We start from the raw sequence: 17,370 nt of genomic DNA, 5'->3' as shown, positions 1-17,370 counted from the left end.
CCATTTGTTTACAAGGCTATCGTCCAATACAAGAATGGCAAAGAAGGGCCCTTAGGGTCATTGTTCAGCGAGTCGCCTTCTTATTCTTACATGAGACTTCCCGCCGGCGACTCAGGTAGGTTTCAGCACTCTGCCTCTGCTTTGCTCTCCGATTACGGCTTCAATTCTGCCGCTTCTTCATCTTCTTCTGCGACTCAAGTCCTGGCATCTTCCGGGGTCCAGTCTCCACGACGTCGTTTGAATCCTCGCCGAGGTTCTGCAGCAAAATCTGCGTAACGGATTGTGATGCATAAAAACAGAGGACTAAGTGGTCCAAGTGAATTACGTTGTTCATGGTCTTATGTCTTTCTGAAAATCGTGTGGATTCCCCAAAGGGGTTCCTTCGATTGGTCAGAAGTGTTTAATTTGTTTAAGATGTAAATACTATGGATTTATGGGGTCTGAATCATCTGTGTTTAAGAAAAGTAGTGTATGTGTTTACATGGCCAAAGAAAGGGTCTATAAAAGTACAATTTATTAAAGTATGAGAGATTTTGGGGTCATTGTTAGTAAATAAGCAAAATGTATGTACTTGTTTTCATGGCCAAAGCGGGCATGAAAACTGTAGCTCTGTTGAATAATTTGTATGCAAAGATTAATTTGGTTGTTTATTCTATGTTCAGACTTCAATTCTTCCTTTTAATTTGATCAAAATTACAAGCACATTTTAATTTGGTTTTTGGTAAACTTTTATCGCGATTTAAAATTATGAATATATACGTATATATATATATATATTTATATATATTTAAACAGCGAATGGATGAACACTCTGCATCTCGGTCCAGTCCTTTACATTAAAAAACTAATTACGAGTATTATAAATTCACAAAGAGATATAAGTATAAGAAAAAATGGAGCAGGAGGCCCCATATGGTGGCCATATATACGAGTCATATATAGACAACTACATTCGTTTGTGTTTTCGTCTACAACATTCCTTGTCTTGTTTTATTTGAATTTAATGAATAAATGTAAATAATTGGGTACATATTTGGACAAAATTTAATCTTTATGTGTCATTAGGTTTTGAAATGAATTTGGGGTAAAGACATTTTTCTTAAAAAAAAAAAATTAGAAGGATCACAAGCTAGATTTTACGAGAGTTTGAGTGAGCAAAAAAATGGGAAAAATTATAAGACAGCTATAATTACAAGAGAATAAAAATATAAATCACAAAATAGACACTGAAAATTCGTCATGCACTACAATAATTTTATTTTTATCATGAGGATTAATTATTTATAGGGAGAATTACAATGAGGTATCAAAGAAGGAAAATAATTACTAAAAAAATCTAAATAACAATCTAAGAATTCTGTAATAACAAGTTACGGAATAGAAAATAATAACATCTAGAATTTATTTTATAATTATTTTCTTTTCGTGGGACCTCATTGTAATTCTCCCTTATTTATATGTTACCTCTAGCCAGCGACCAAGTAAAGAACAACTTGAAATTTAGGCCTAACGGAAGAATAAAGTCATATTATGCGTTAATTAAAATCTAATAATCATGTAGTGAAGGCAATATATGCTTTAAGCTTTAAATAATGGGATGATGATTCAAGGTTTGTTGTGGGAGGTTTCAAAGAAATCCAGTCTTACAAGAAACCATCCATTTTATAATATTCTTACAGGGATCAGATATTGTAAAAATGAAGAAAATTCAACAGAAAGGGCTGAATATTTCACTATTTGGTTTGGTGGAGTTGGAGAGGTCGGCTACAAATTAATAATTGTTTCCTCAAATCATCCATTGGCTGATGACGTTCACCTTTCAACATTATTTTATTCAAAATTATCTTTGCGATTAATCATACCCTTTACTAACTAAACATTCAGATGCCCGAAGAAATTTACGACTGATGATGTAATCTAAATTCTAAAAGAACTGATTTTATGACAAAATAAATGTCAAAGGATGGACCAAAAATGAAGGCTTCAAATTTAAATTAAAATAAACAGGGCGCGTAACTTCTTTTGGAAGTTAATTAGACATAGTTTTTTTGTTTTTTGTTTTAGTAGTTAAATAGGCCATTCATTTGCACAAAATTTAAGATAACTAGTAGTAAAGCTTATAATTGCTGAAGCGTGACTCTTTATAACCTTTTCTAAATAAATTAATTAGAGTGGCTTGGCTTTCATGTAGCATGACATTCAAAAGTGATCACATTGTTTCTTATACTTTTCATATTTTATACTATTGATGATGAAAATGGAGTTAAGACTTAATCTATGAAAAATACTGATATATTTATCACATTTTGGCAACAAGAGACTTAATTATTAATTAATCGTCATTATTAGCTTTCTCAAAACAAATCATTCAAATAAACTATTCCTGTGATTTATTGGTATATTCATTGTTATTTGACCTTTAGTCTACTAGAATATTTTTTAAGATCTAAATTCAAAATTGTTGACATCTTGTAATAAAAAATAATATCAAATATTTATGCGATATCATACTTTGGTATGATAAACTGATTATGGATCATTTTATGAAAAATATTCAGACACATCTCTTCAATTATAGAATTTCGCTCTCGTGCACTAAACGAAACAAAATTACATATTGAGAAAACAAACTAGCGGCTGATAAAAGTAAGAATACAATTAATATTTTACAAGGATGTAGTTTCAAATTTTGCGGTTGGATGTGGTATTAATAGATAATATATAAGTACTCCCATAAATATTATTTAAGGCACAAGATTTGCCTTCATCTTAGTAAATACTTGGGACGCAGTTCACCTAATTCTTTTGTATGAAAAAAATCTAACGAATTTCCTTAATTATTATCTCCCTAAGCTTAATGCACAAGTTTATCTTTTATGGGGTTTCCAGATAGTTCCACCAAGTCCCATCGCAACGTGTAGTAAAAGGAACCTTGCTTTATCTTGACCCACAATATTACGTTTACTTTCTGAATAAAATTATGAAGTTTTTATGGTTTTACATAATAAGAGAGGAGACGTGTGCTTTATAAAATCGGCGAAGAAAGCGAAATAGCCCTATAGGTTCCAATAAAGCTAATGTATCTGGCTTATTGCGAAAAATGCAGCATTTTGCTGTTCTTTAATTAATTATTTTTCTTGTTTTATAAACATCAAGTCATAAAGTTTATGATGCATCGAGAATTAATATAACAAAAAATTTGCAATTACGTACAATGAAAACGATTCGACTACTTATCACTTAATACGTCGAGTTATGTTGTGTATTGGGACTTCAAAAGGTATGTGATTACTGATTACTGGTGACTAGAAATGAAATAGCCAACTATTAGGTACCGTTTGATACAAAACATTGAAAATGAGGGATATAGATTAGGATTGAGATTGAAAAAATAGTATTTAGTATAAAAGATTGCTTGTTACGTGGGATTAAATAAATCTATATATGTGAGATTGAGGAATACCATAGGGGAAGTGGTATTCCCTAATCATACTTCCATGAGTTTGCATAATCTCATGTAACAAATAATTACTCATGCTAAAGACTTTTTTAATGATTTTTTAAATTGTAATCACAATCTCTATCCCTTATTTTTAATGTTTCGTACCACACAGGACTTTAGAGTGTAAACCATAGTGGTACAATAGATGCACCATACAAGAAGAGAGAGAGAGAGAGAGGAAAGGGGTAATCTCCGATGCTGCCATCAGTTCTTAATATAAGATATGGGTGACTAATTTAAAAAAAATTAAAGAATTTAAATACATTACTTTAAAATATTTATATTTATCGTCTTTTTTTAAACTAATTTGTTTGACTGATAAAGTAATACATAATATAATAATATATATAAGTATTTCAGAGAAACTATGCATATAACATATATTATAATTAAGTAATTTATTTAACTTTTTAAATTTTTCTAAATTAGTCAACTGCATTTTATATTAAGGATTGGAGATAGTATTTTAGAATATTTTACCTATTTCATCATATTTTAGGAAACTGGTATAGGGTATATTCCAAACTCTAAGAAATATTCCTTGCTCACCCTTCAATTTAACAATCTCGCAACAGCATCAACCAAGTAAATTTTCTTGTATTCAAAATCCCAAAAGTTCTCTGCTTTGTCCCAAAATGATCCAACTCTATTTTTCAGTTTTTTAAATCTCTCTTCTCGATATAGCATCTGAAAAATGAAGGTTATGAAAAGAAGCACCATTTGTAAAAGAGAGTTTATAGTGCGAAGTGTCAACTCGAGCTTTAGTGCATATTTTCCAAATGAAAAAATGGAAGTCAATTGGACATGAAGAAGTAGTAATTGAAAACTCAAAAAGTCAAAAACCATTATGCTCGGACGATATCATAGAAGTATGAGAAGTTTGCATTCGCCGATACGATGATCTACGTGCTTTCTTCGTACAGTTACCACAGCCACTGTCCATTCAAATAACAGCACATGTCATGATACTGATGACTCATGTGAAATCATCCGCCTTTCACTGAAATCCAACATAGAAACTACCGACTCGGGACAAAATCCACAAAAATTAAGATATCTTTTGATCTCGAAGCTAGGGAACATTGGATCGTGCAGTTCCTGAAATTCTCAAAAATGGGGCTTCTGATGATGAACTCACACTCTCACTCTAATATTAGCTATACAATTAATTAATAATGAATCAACCTCTCCTCATATATGGTTCATAGAACATTATAGTACCTTTTATTCTTAACATAAGAACTCGTTTAATTTTTATTTTGATCATAAATATAAAATTACAATCTACTTTGTATCTCATATTTATTTGTTATTTTTCAAAATAATCCTCGTAATAATAGTAGTTTTAACCAGTACACTTGCTTAGCAAAGATACTTAGAAAAACCAACACCTATTTATTACAAATAACTAATATAACTAATTTTTTTAATCTACTCAAATTAGTCAACTAGCTCTTATATTAATGATAAGAGTGCATAAAGCTGTCAAAGCATATGCATATCCTCCTTGGAAGAACGTGATACGCTTTGGGAAAACCTAAATAAGACACATGCAATGCTTTCAGCTGAACGTCACTTCTTTGCTAAGTCATGCACAAATATAGTCCTTTTTATTGGTGCCCTTGATCATTCAAATTACTTAGCAACTTAATTTGGAAACGCCAAGTACAGCTCCAATATCTTCATAGGATTCAACATATATTTTCTTTTTGATTATTCCCTATTCCCTACATGGCATCCTAGGCAACGTGCCTTCAACAGTCTGTGAAAATTCTTGTCTGAAATATTAGTTTAAGGTCTCTACAGAAGCTTCGTATAGTATTTTCTTTTTTCTTTTTTTCCTTTTGGGTCATATCAGAAGAATTTGGGTCGCCTCACTCACCTGAGTTAGTTACTCTCGTGCAAAGATTTTCAGTATTATAATTATAATCCCGTTTCCGTCTTTCCATGTACGCCAGCCAATTCTCATTCTACAGTTTGCTCTCTAATGGTGCAACAGAGGGTTCCTGCAATAACCTTAATCTTCACGATGGCGGTGCTACTATCTTGTGCCGCTGGCACCCCACGGCGTTGCCGCAACTGCGGGTCAAATCCGGTTCCATACCCATTAAGCACGGGACCCGACTGTGGCCATCCGATGTACAGTATGAAGTGCACAAAAGGCAAGTTGTGGTTTGACGATCTCAGTGGATCATCTTACATGATAAAGTCCATCAATCCGGTGACTCGCCGGATCATTATACGACCCGCAAGCATCTCCCCGTGGACGTGTGTGTCCGGCGACTTCCGCAACGAAGGCATACAACTGAACAAAGCCCTTCCTTTTAAAATGACCGGCAATAATACCGTCTTTCTGTACAACTGTACGAACGCGATGCCGAGATCAAAACCACCGTTGGACTGTTCACCGAATGATCTGTGTCATAGCTACATTAAGGATCATGCAGACGGCGGCGGCGCGTGCAAAAACGCAGGGTTATGTTGCAGCTTCAGGACCGTTAAACCCTTCTCGGAGTACATGATAAGGGTGCATGAAGGAGACTGTGCTGCATATCAGAGTTTTGTAAATCTCAATGTGGCGGTGGCTCCGCCGCCGAATAGGTGGCCGGAGCTGGGAATAGAGTTGGAGTGGGAAATACCGGTGGAGCCCGTTTGCAAGGGCCCGAAGGATTGCAAGGAGCTGTTGAACTCCAAATGCTTGAAGGATCCGACCAATGCTCGGCGAATGAAGTGCCTTTGCAATGCTGGCTTCAAGTGGGACCCTAGCAATGGACTGTGTCAACTTGGTCATGATCAACCAAAAGGTAAGTGAAAAGTTTTTAAACAATTTTATAGCGAAATTTTTAAGGAAAAATTATTGAAAATTTCTCATGGCAAAATTTATTGCTCAAAGGCATTGAAACAATCATGTCCTTGGATAGGCGAAACTCGTATTCAATTATGTGCAACATATTTTTAATTATGTATAAATATCTTTCTTTTTTATGCACAGTTGAAGTTATGTCGCGCACACAACTAAAAATAGGTTGTATCTGAGTTTTCAGATACCTTTGCTAATAAATCTTGAAAAGCGCTATTCTTGAACGATTTTCTCTATTATTTAATTTATTTTAAGTTTTTGTGTTAAAATATCTCTTTATAAATAATTCTAGATTTGGAAGTTGTTTCAATAAACATTAATATTGTAAAACTAAATCAAGATGCAATGGAAGCTTGTTATTTTAAGTGAAGTTCTTATTTATGTCAAAAGTAAAAAAATTAATCAATTCCAAAAATCACGCAAATATTTCCTTTCGGAGATAATAGTATGACATATTAAAAAAGTTATCATGCAAGCAAATGTTATTTTCCCCCCCCAAAAAATGCCTTTAAATATAACTTTTCCGGTATTATTAACTCGGACTGGCAATAATTTTCGTTGATTATCCTGTCATGTTTTCTTAATGTAACATTATGTTCAGATCTTTAATTATGAAGAATCAATGCTTAGGATTTCTTTTGTCAATGTGAATTCCTGTTAATAACATTGTCTTTTCTCCTTACAACTTTTAGATGTAAGCTGCCCAACGCATGGTAGAAAAGGTAGTGAACCATGCAAACCCGTAGAAGCAGCCTGCCCAAGACAAGGTAGGAAAGGTGATCCACCATGCAAACCTATAGAAGTAGCCTGCCCAAGACACGGTAGGAAAGGTGATCCACCATGCAAACCTGTAGAAGTAACGTGCCCAAGTCGTGATGGTAGAAAAGGCAAACCATGCAAACCTGGTCATCGTGAGAAGAAGAAGGCCACGCCCCTCGCTGGTACGTGATGTAATAAATAAATTAAACCTCTTTTATCTATTTGCGTATATTAGGGTGCTTAAGTGTGAGGTGTGTCTCATATCAAATAAAGTATTTGAGCTTAATAAATAATATGTCCGGTTCTTAATATAAGACCTTATTTGACTTTTATTTTAGTCCTAAATATAAGACCCCAATCTATTTTGTCTCTCATATTTATGTATTTTTTTTCAAGATAGTCCTTCTAATAATAGTAGTTTTAACTAATATACTTGATTAGTAATGATATTTTAGGAAAGACAATACCTATTTATTACAAATAACTAACTTAATTTATTTCCTTAATTTTCTCAAATTAGTCAACTAAATCTTATAAATAGGACCAAAGGTAGTATAAGACCTTATTTGAATTTTATTTTGTCCTAAATATAAGACTCTAATCCATTTTATCTCTCATATTTATATATATTTTTCCAAAGTAGTCTTTTTAAAAATAGTAGTTTTAGCCAATATATTTGATTAACAAGGATATTTACAAAAAATAACACTTATTTATTATAAATAACTAACTTGATTTTTTTTCTTAATCTTCTCAAATTAGTCAACTAGTTCTTATTAGAACCATAGGTAGTAATATGTAAAAAAAAAAAAAAGTGAAAGACAACTTAATCCGAGTTTTGAGTTAACATGTAGGGCTGTCCATCTCTCAGCTTTCTCCTTCTTTATCCCTTACCCCATACATATATATATGTGTACTCCTTCGGTTCTTAATATAAGACCCATTTAACTAATTTGATTAGATTAAGAAAGTTAGGTAAGTTAGTTAATTATAAGAAACGTGATACGTTTTTCCTAAAATACCATAATCATCTTTCTCAATACCCTCTCTCTCTCTTCTACTTGATTATGGTTGAGGGAGTATTTATAAAGGGTAATTTAGAAAAAATTGATAAATATGATAAATGGGTCTTATATTTAGGACCAAAACCAACTCAAGAATTGGATCCTATATTAAGTACCGGAGGAATTTATACAAATTCATCCCTCTTTCATACCTTTAAATTTATGGCATATACGTGGGGTTTTGTTTTCTTCAGCTGTCGGAGGTTCTTTGGGGGCAATAGTATTCATTGCACTGGTAGTGAGCATTTTTCTATACAAGAAGCATGACAAGTCAAAGAAACAAGCCGAAAGGAAGTTAACGAAGCAAAAGGAACGAATCTTAAACGCAAAAGCCAACTGTGGATTATCGGCCAGGATCTTCACAATGAGAGAGATCAAGAAGGCAACCAACAATTTCTCCAAAGACAACCTCATCAGCACCGGCGGCTTCGGCGAGGTCTTCAAAGGGACCTTCGATGACGGAACCGTCGTAGCCATTAAACGAGCCAAGCTCGGCAACACCAAAGCCCTCGACCAAATCCTCAACGAGGTTCGAATCCTCTGCCAAGTCAACCACCGTAATCTCGTCCGCCTCCTCGGTTGTTGCGTCGAACTAGACTACCAACCCCTCCTCATCTACGAATATGTCCCCAATGGGACCCTCTTCGACCACCTCCACACGCACCGTTTTGATCGTCCTCTCCAGTGGCTTCACAGGCTTAAAATCGCTCACCAAACAGCTCAAGCTCTTAACTATCTTCACTCCTCTGCATTGCCTCCTATATACCACAGGGACGTAAAATCAAGCAATATACTGTTAGATGATAAGCTTGATGCTAAAGTTTCAGACTTTGGGCTGTCTAGGCTTGTTGAGATAGCTGAGGCGGATAAGAGCCATATCTTCACCAGTGCACAGGGGACCTTAGGGTATCTTGACCCTGAGTATTATCGGAACTTTCAGCTTACTGATAAGAGTGATGTGTATAGTTTTGGGGTGGTTTTGCTGGAGATTCTGACTCGTGAGAAGGCGATTGATTTTACCAGGGAAGAGGAGAATGTGAACTTGGTGGTTTATGGGAAGAAGATGGTAAAGGAAGAGAGGTTTCTGGACATGGTGGATCCGGTGTTGATGGACGGAGCGAGCAACTTGGAGTTGGAGACGATGAAGTCCCTGGGGTTTCTGGCAGTGGCTTGCTTGGATGAGCAGAGGCATAATCGGCCTCCCATGAAGGAAGTTTCCGACGAGATTGAGTACCTTATTAGTATTCTTACCAGTGATGTCCCCAAAACGTAGATGTCTGTCTGTATCTTTTGCAGAGCTAGTTATGAATTAATTACTTTCACAAAAGATTTTGTATATTATACTTCAATAAGTTCCTTTTAAAATATTTAGGTAATATTAGGAGACAGGCTACAGATGGACATAGCGGCAGAGGGTGCTGCACACAATAGTAGGATCCATTAGAAGTAACCTTTTCAAGCAATAGCTTGCCCTTTATGATGCGGAAAAAAAAAATATTTAGGTAATAGTATATCCCACAGAAATTGCACTCAATATCTATGGCGGAAGGAGGAAGAGAATGAGTGACCGGAATTTTTAATTTTTCTTAATAATGCAGGAGTTAGGTAATTGATTTTTAAAAATTTAAAAAATTATCTAATTTAGTTAATAATTGCAAAATTATTCGCATTAGGAAACTGCTCACTTAAATGAAAAACTCCTTTAACATAAGCAATTAATAGAAAAAGTTTAAGAAAAAATTATAGATTTTAAAGGGGAAAAAATGTGTCAAAATCTTCATTTAAAGACTAGATGGAGTATTATGCAAGTACTGCCTTCGATCCTTAATACTCCCTCTGTTCCTTATTATAAGAGACATTTGATGCTTATGGCATGTTCTCATATATAAGAGATACTTAAAAGTTATCTTTATTTTTTTGTATTGATTTCCTATTTTACCTCTATTTATTTTTTCTCCAACTCATACTCTTTCTCTCCCCCACTTTTCTTTCTTTTAATAATTTAATTGTTCTCTCTCATGCTCTCTCTCCTTATTAATGAAGGCATTGTTGGAAAAAACATTATACTTTTTACATATTAATTGTCCTTAACTAATTTTAACTGTTTTTTTTTTTATCAACGTAATTTGGTTATTTGTCTCTTATAATAAAGAATGGAGGGAGTATACTATTTCATCCCTTATTATAGGATTTTAAATTGAGCAGTTTAAGAAAATAATTAAAATTAGTTAAAAGTAATTAATATGTAGCAAATGCAGTTTTTTTCCAAATAGACCCCTAGATATAAAAAGGTAGATGTGAGAGAGTAATAGTGAGATAAATGAAGAAAGAAAATATTAAATGCATTAAACTAGAAGTAAAATAGGTAATAATGTATTAAATATTCAGACAAATTCAAAAGGAATATTATAAAAAGGACAAAACTATTTAAAAAATTGGATCTTATAATAAGGGATGGAGGGAGTAAGAGCTAGTTTGACTTTTAATTACTCATAAATATAATATCTCAATCCACTTTGTTTTCATATTTATTTATTTTTTTGAAGTTAGTCCTTGTAGTAGTTACACATATTAAGAGTTTCATTAAATGATAGTTTAGCTAATACACTTAATTAGCAATGATATTTTAGAAAAAAGAACATCTATTTATCACAAATATCTAATTTAACTAATTTTTTTAATATATTTAAATTAGTTAATTAGTTTTTATATTAAAGACTGAAAATAGTATTATGCATTCTCAGCCATCAAATTTTATATAAACTCTATATTATGCATGCTTTTCAATCACAACCCATCTCTTATAAACCCTGACTCTGCTGATCTGCCAGTATGAATAAGAACACGTCCTGATTCAACCCCTCCGTCAAATCCAATGTAGGCCTTGGTTGGGTGGTTTTAGTTGATAACGATTTGGTGTGTTGGTTATGGGAAGAGACCAGAGATTAAAAACAATGAGCTGCTTCTTATTGGCCACTCGTCCCCAGTCAAAGTGCCAATGGAGGGCAGCATAGTGGTATTGTCGTTGAAAACAAAATAATTTTTGTAAATACATTATATATTTACTTTAGTGAATATATAGAGTTCAAATTCTTAAATACGTGCTGTAAGGGGAAAAAAAATCATTACCTTTAAATAATGAACATCATGGTTGAGGTGGCGGGGGTTATGGAAGAATCTGGCCTCTTTTGTTTTTCAAACACAATCTACAAAAGAAATACGTAAACTAAACTAATAATGAATAGATATATATACATGCCAGGCTGACTTCTAAGTAAAACTAACCTTTGACATGTCTATATATCTCTTCATGATTGGTTTAGTTTACTTTTTCCAAGGAGTTTCGCTATTATGTGAAGATAAGATACTGATACAGCAAAATTTACAGCGTTCAATTATCTATTCATGGAACAAAATATACAACAGAAATCAAAGACACTGTAGCGCGCAAGTCATCTCTGTGGCAAGGGAAATAGGTGAAGCTACACAGAGGCTAAGATCCAAAACATCACGTGTGAAGAGATCGCCGTAAAAACCCAGGTGATAAAAGCCATGGCTACAGAAATCTGGTACTTTCTGCAAGGCAGATTCTTTTGAGCCTTGCAGAAATTCAGGTCTTTAGAATAAAGGACTACGATTCCTGCTGACGAGCATGCAGCTGCCAATGATAAAGTAGCCGTTACCTGCGTTTCATAAATCACTATCATCAGAAGGAAACAGCTAACGGATTCAACTCAAATGTTCAAGTGAAGGACTGTGAATAATGTTGCCATAATTTCTAATCATCACACAAATATACACACGACTTAAAACATGGGCAAAGCAGGTTTATCATACCATATGCTAAGACTTAATTTTAATTGTAAGAATTAGAGGCAGGAGTGATCAAACTCTGTACCACTTGGCCAAAATTACTCTGATATTATGCCAAAACTATTTCAACTCAAAAACTCACGTGCAAGCTCACTGGTAGTGTTGTTATAATATCTAACAACCGCCAAAATGTTTCATCAAGGAAGTTGACAAGAGACTTAAGTTTTGTTGCCCTTTTGCCATTCGAATGTACCAGAACTAGAACATGGAGGGGGAAAAAATTCCCCAATAGTCAATATTGAGGAAGAAAGTCGAAAAAGATTATATAACAATCCCATCAGCATAAAATTAATTCTTGCACTAAGGCATGGGTCTTATCAACTCTGGGCCAAAAACTGACAATTTCCCTCACAACCATTAACTAGATCACATAGAGGACTGCTCTGCCTTCTCCATGGATGATGGAGAAGCAATAAAGTTTTGCTTCAAAGTCCTCAATTACTTCTAGGTGACGTTTCTAAAATGATCCATTAGTTGTTGACTGAAAAAAAGAGCTCAGAGAACTACAATGTAGAGCCTATCTTCTAAATTTTGCCAGTCCAGCAAGCCAACTAACAGTTATTTCAATGATTTACCAGCTACAGTACATTAATTTTCCAGTCCATCCAGAATAAGTGATACAAATGATAAGATTAATCATATATTTGCTTTAATCTAGCTCTACAAAAAGCTTATAGACTTCTCCTCCTCAGGAAGATAGAAAGATAAGGAAATTGGATTCATTATTACCCAGTCACCCACAACAAATAGGCTGACAAGGATTGCATTTTGAAGGTCTCTCTTTCTCCTCACAGCATAAATGTCAAGACATGCAAGCCCAAAGCTCCAGAGCACTTGAAGTCCCATTGATGCAATTAAGTAACTGAAAGTGTAGACAAAAGGTATAAGGAAATTGGAAGAACAAAAGTGAACGATATGTTTTAAGCCCGAAGAAAAGGAAAATTTTATTTACACCCACATGAAACATCAATCAATGTAAATATTCAATTCTAACTTCTCCAGTACCAGCAGATGCTGTAATTATAATCTTAGCCAGACAATGCTCAAAAACATGAACAAGGGGCATGCAGCTTTTGCAATCACTATTCATTATCGTTGACTCAGTGCAATATGCATACTTCTGATAAATAGACCCCTTATCAATTCAGATATAAAAGGACATTTATAAATTATAACTTAAATGTAGTCCAAAAACATAATTGTAACAAATGGAAAAAATCTCCAAACAAAGATTTATTTAGCAGCTCATTTACTACTCTGATGAATATCTTTTGCAGAGATATCACCCTAATTAGACTGGGATTCCTCACTCATTCTTCAATATATGAAACAGTATGGCACCCATTGACTTTATTATTCATCATACTGCCTTATTTTAATGCGATTCGAGTATTTTATTCCATAGTTTATCCCCTTGCAATCTCAATACTCGATCAAGTCAAAGCCAAAGCCGTGCCAACTGCCAAGCAATAATCATGGCATTGCAAAATTCAAGTGACATATTAGGGCAAACCAAAGGAATATACAGCCAAAATTGATATTTATTAGGGCACACCAAAGGAATATACAGCCAAAATTGATATTTATTAGGGCACACCAAAGGAATATACAGCCAAAATTGATATTTATTAGGGCACACCAAAGGAATATACAGCCAAAATTGATATTTATTAGGGCACACCAAAGGAATATACAGCCAAAATATCAATTTACGCTCATTGCTCGTTTCTGACTTCTCTTTCTTTTTCCTTCCTCTGTCCTGATTCAAGCTATATTCTGGTTTTTCTCAGTTTTATGACTTCATCTCTGTTGGCATTTTCTTCCTCCTCTAGTTCATCACTGCATCCAGAACGAACTAATCCTCTCTCATTCTTTGCAACATCTAAAGTCATTCAATTTTGACACATTTGTGATTTGAACATTCAATTGCTTGATACTATGGAATTTTAAATTATTGTTGGAGTTAAACAATGATATGAGTATGAAATAAAATTTTAATATACATTAATCAATTATTTTTGCATTATATCTGTCTAATATTTTAGATTATACTGAATATATATATATTTTTTAATAATATGCCGCACTTCAATATTGCAATGGACAATGCTGAGACCTGAGAGTCATAGTTAAAAGAGCCCCGAATGCAACAGTCTACTATATGCTGTCAACAAATATCAGCTGTGAGCAAAGTTAAATGTTTGGTCAGACAGATTTACTAGAAATCCAGCATTTTAAATTTATAACCACAACATAAGAATGTGAATGATGCACATATGCATTAGGAGACAGACAAGGCGACATGTGAAGATAATGAAACATAAATATTTATGACCCGTGCTAATACTCAATGCTACATCTAATGAAGCTCTGATCAAGACAATTGTTGTCAATCATTGTATCTTCGTCAATTTGAAAGATAATGGCAAATAAAAAGCCACTTCTTTACACAAATAAAATCTAGATCAGTTCATGCTTTATTTCACTTCGTTCCAAGAATTGAAATTTGGTGCTAAAAAACAGAACTAAATTGGCTATCAATCTTTCATATCACAATAACAGGGTGTAAATAGGCATGGGCAGGCTCAAAATCAATGGTGACGGTGAGGATCAAGAAACTTCTTAATCAGACATTAGACAGAAGTTTGTCAATCTCGCAGTCATAGACAACAGACTGAGCATGCATCTATGCAACGTTTCATTCCAAATAAGAGGCAGTTGTTGTGAATGAGTTATCAAATAATAGGACAAATATTATGCATATATTTTTTTGGTATCTTCCATCATGTTCTTCAACAAGCAAAGGAATCTCTGAGTTAAGCATTTATATATCATGTTTTATTGGAAACCTAATAACAAACATTTAAGAAACTTTTCCTGAGCCTTATCCTTTTTTTTTTTGTTTTGGCGGTTAAGCCTTATCCTTAGTATTAATGAGTTTTTCCGTTCCCAGAGGTCCTGCATTAAATTGAATCGTATCATTAACAAGTTCCGATGGCAATATTATCTACTAGTATAACTCAAGTCCTAAGCAAGTGTCAAAAACTACAACCAGAGATCAATTTCCGGTTAATAAATATAGCTCAGGAACCATTACCCTCACTAGAAGTACTTAGTCTATTCTGAGGCTGAATAAGCAAGGATCCCAGCTGGTTTTGCAGCTTAACAAGAAGACTTATGTGTAAATCACTCACTATTTTTCAGATATAGCGTAAAAACCAGAAGGCAAGCTACATACACACAGCCAAAAAGCAGAAAATGGGAAGGGATGTAGCAATACCAAAAAGCAGTGTAGCTAGAGAACCCAAAAGCAGTAACCATAACTCCAATAGAAGCAGCACCAAATGCGCATTGCCCTAGTCTCAGCATCAACCCTGTGATCGTCCCCGGTCCCCCCAACAATCGCTTCATCTTCCTTTATTGAGTGACCCAGGGCCCTTTTGTTGAGGAAAAGGGCCCCCGAAGAAACCCTAGATCTCAAAAAACGGCCATTTTCACAAACCTCATCAGCTCACCCACCATTTCACTAACAGGTCTGAGAGATCTATCATGTAGATTGTACGGTATAGAAGCAACAATCGGAGGAAGTGAAGTGGAGATCAGAATGACAGAATAACAGGAAAATAAGAACAATGATTCTTTTTTTTTGTTTTGGGGGGGGGGGGGCGGGGGGAAGAAAAGTGATCGCACTAAAGGGAAAAGGCCAAGCCTGTGAAAAAGGAAGATTTATTGAGCAGCTCAATCACTGAAAAATGGCAATCAGCAGGCAGAGCTAAGAATATTATTAAGGGCCGCTAGTGCTTGATTTCTAGCGCGGACAGGAATCGCAGAAAATCCACGTATACACTGTGAAGAAAGACAAGTTGGGTTACTATTTTGATTTCTAAAGGCTCTCTTTTTGTTTTCCTTTTTCTTTCTTGTCGATGTTAAACGGAAGAGGGGTGCCTCAAGCAAATTGGAATGTGCAAAAGCCTGAAAAAGATCTCCGATTTTACGTCCTGCTTTGCTCTACGGCCCTGCCTCAATGGAACGTGAAAAATACAATCATAGCAAGTATATGGCTTATTTGGTTAGTTAGATACCTCTATCATAATCTACATTAATTTAATATTATATCATATCATTAATATTTGATATTCAATTTTATCTTAAATATAACAGTGTAATTTACTTTGCCTTCTATATTTATTCTTTTTTTTCCTAAGACAGTCGTGATGATAATTACATATGTTAAATATTTCATTAAATAATAGTTTTAACTAATACACATAATTAGTAAAAGCATTTTAAAAAAGACAACATTTATTTATTACAAATAACTAATTTAACTAATTTTTTTAATCTACTCAAATTAGCCAACTAGTTTTTATATTAAAAATCAAAGGTAATATTAGTGTAAAAATAAACATATAACTTTAGTTAAGAAATATATATATCAGGTTTTTTTCACTTAATTAATATTCTCTCCAATCCTTTATATAAGAATTCATTAGAAATTAGACTTGGTTTTAAATGTAAAACCTTAATCTATTTTATTTTTATATGTACCACTTTTAAAAAAACTAATTCACTTAATTTATGTGTGTGTGTGATCAATGTGCATGAGGCAATTATTTTGGATAAAAAATGGCTGCCACAAATAAGAACTGAAAAACCAAGAGCCGTGGTAGGCGTGCAAGCCAGGGACAAGAAATTGCTGGTTTCAATCTGGCGTGGCAGCACTCAGGTCATAAATACTGAAGGAATTTTCAGTGAAATTCAAATTTGGGTATTAATTAGATCGGGTCCAATGAAGCGTCTAATAATAAACGAAGCTAACACATAAATAGTGAGACACATATATGACGTTGGCAATTAAACTTGAATAAATAAATCATACCAACTGAATTACCCAATAAAGCAACCTAATTACTGAAAAAAAAAGTGTACTGAAAATACGAGAGGCTTAATCACATGATCATATCGGTTAGCTATTTTCCTTGCCGCCAAAGGGAGCCAGTGGGTCCGTGGAGCCCATGAATGAATATGCCCGCGCCTTTAATGTGCTTATACTAAGTGCGTTGCCACATCTCTTGAAGTTAATATATGCTTATATGCCATATGTTTTATTGCTTGTCAACTCCCAACATCTTCCCTTTCATTATCTCATGTTTAAGTGGGGCTTGTATTGTTTGAGATTGTACTATTAATTAATTGTTCATTAATGCTTTTTAATATTTATTGATTTATATATTATAGTGCATATTAACAAATTTATTTTGGTTGGTACATACTAACTTGGAACTTGGAACTCATGGATCAGTTAATTAATT

At 34.0% G+C, this 17,370-nt stretch overlaps 2 protein-coding genes across 2 annotated transcripts; one reads left to right on the top strand and one right to left on the bottom strand.

Annotated features, from left to right (window-relative positions):
* Positions 1 to 5,489: 5,489 nt before the first annotated feature.
* On the top strand, positions 5,490 to 9,458 carry LOC114730109 (wall-associated receptor kinase-like 15). The gene is made up of 3 exons (XM_028917131.1): positions 5,490 to 6,306; positions 7,055 to 7,303; positions 8,380 to 9,458. Exons 1-3 carry the CDS (start codon positions 5,490 to 5,492, stop codon positions 9,456 to 9,458), a joined length of 2,145 nt encoding a protein of 714 aa, XP_028772964.1.
* Positions 9,459 to 11,534: 2,076 nt separating this feature from the next.
* LOC114730127 (CASP-like protein 5B2) lies at positions 11,535 to 15,698 on the bottom strand. Its single transcript, XM_028917150.1, has 3 exons — positions 15,339 to 15,698; positions 12,788 to 12,920; positions 11,535 to 11,868 (listed from the first exon to the last, which is right to left on the bottom strand). The coding sequence occupies exons 1-3, from the start codon at positions 15,467 to 15,469 to the stop codon at positions 11,668 to 11,670; spliced, it is 465 nt and encodes a 154-aa protein (XP_028772983.1). The 5' UTR covers positions 15,470 to 15,698; the 3' UTR covers positions 11,535 to 11,667.
* Positions 15,699 to 17,370: the final 1,672 nt, after the last annotated feature.

This window comes from Neltuma alba, unplaced genomic scaffold (genome assembly GCF_004799145.2).
Source record: "Neltuma alba isolate B1F8T4 unplaced genomic scaffold, ASM479914v2 tig00012712_pilon, whole genome shotgun sequence".
Taxonomy (NCBI): Eukaryota; Viridiplantae; Streptophyta; class Magnoliopsida; order Fabales; family Fabaceae; genus Neltuma; species Neltuma alba.
Note: the sequence above shows the minus strand (reverse complement) of the source record. Positions and strands in the feature narration are given on the sequence as shown.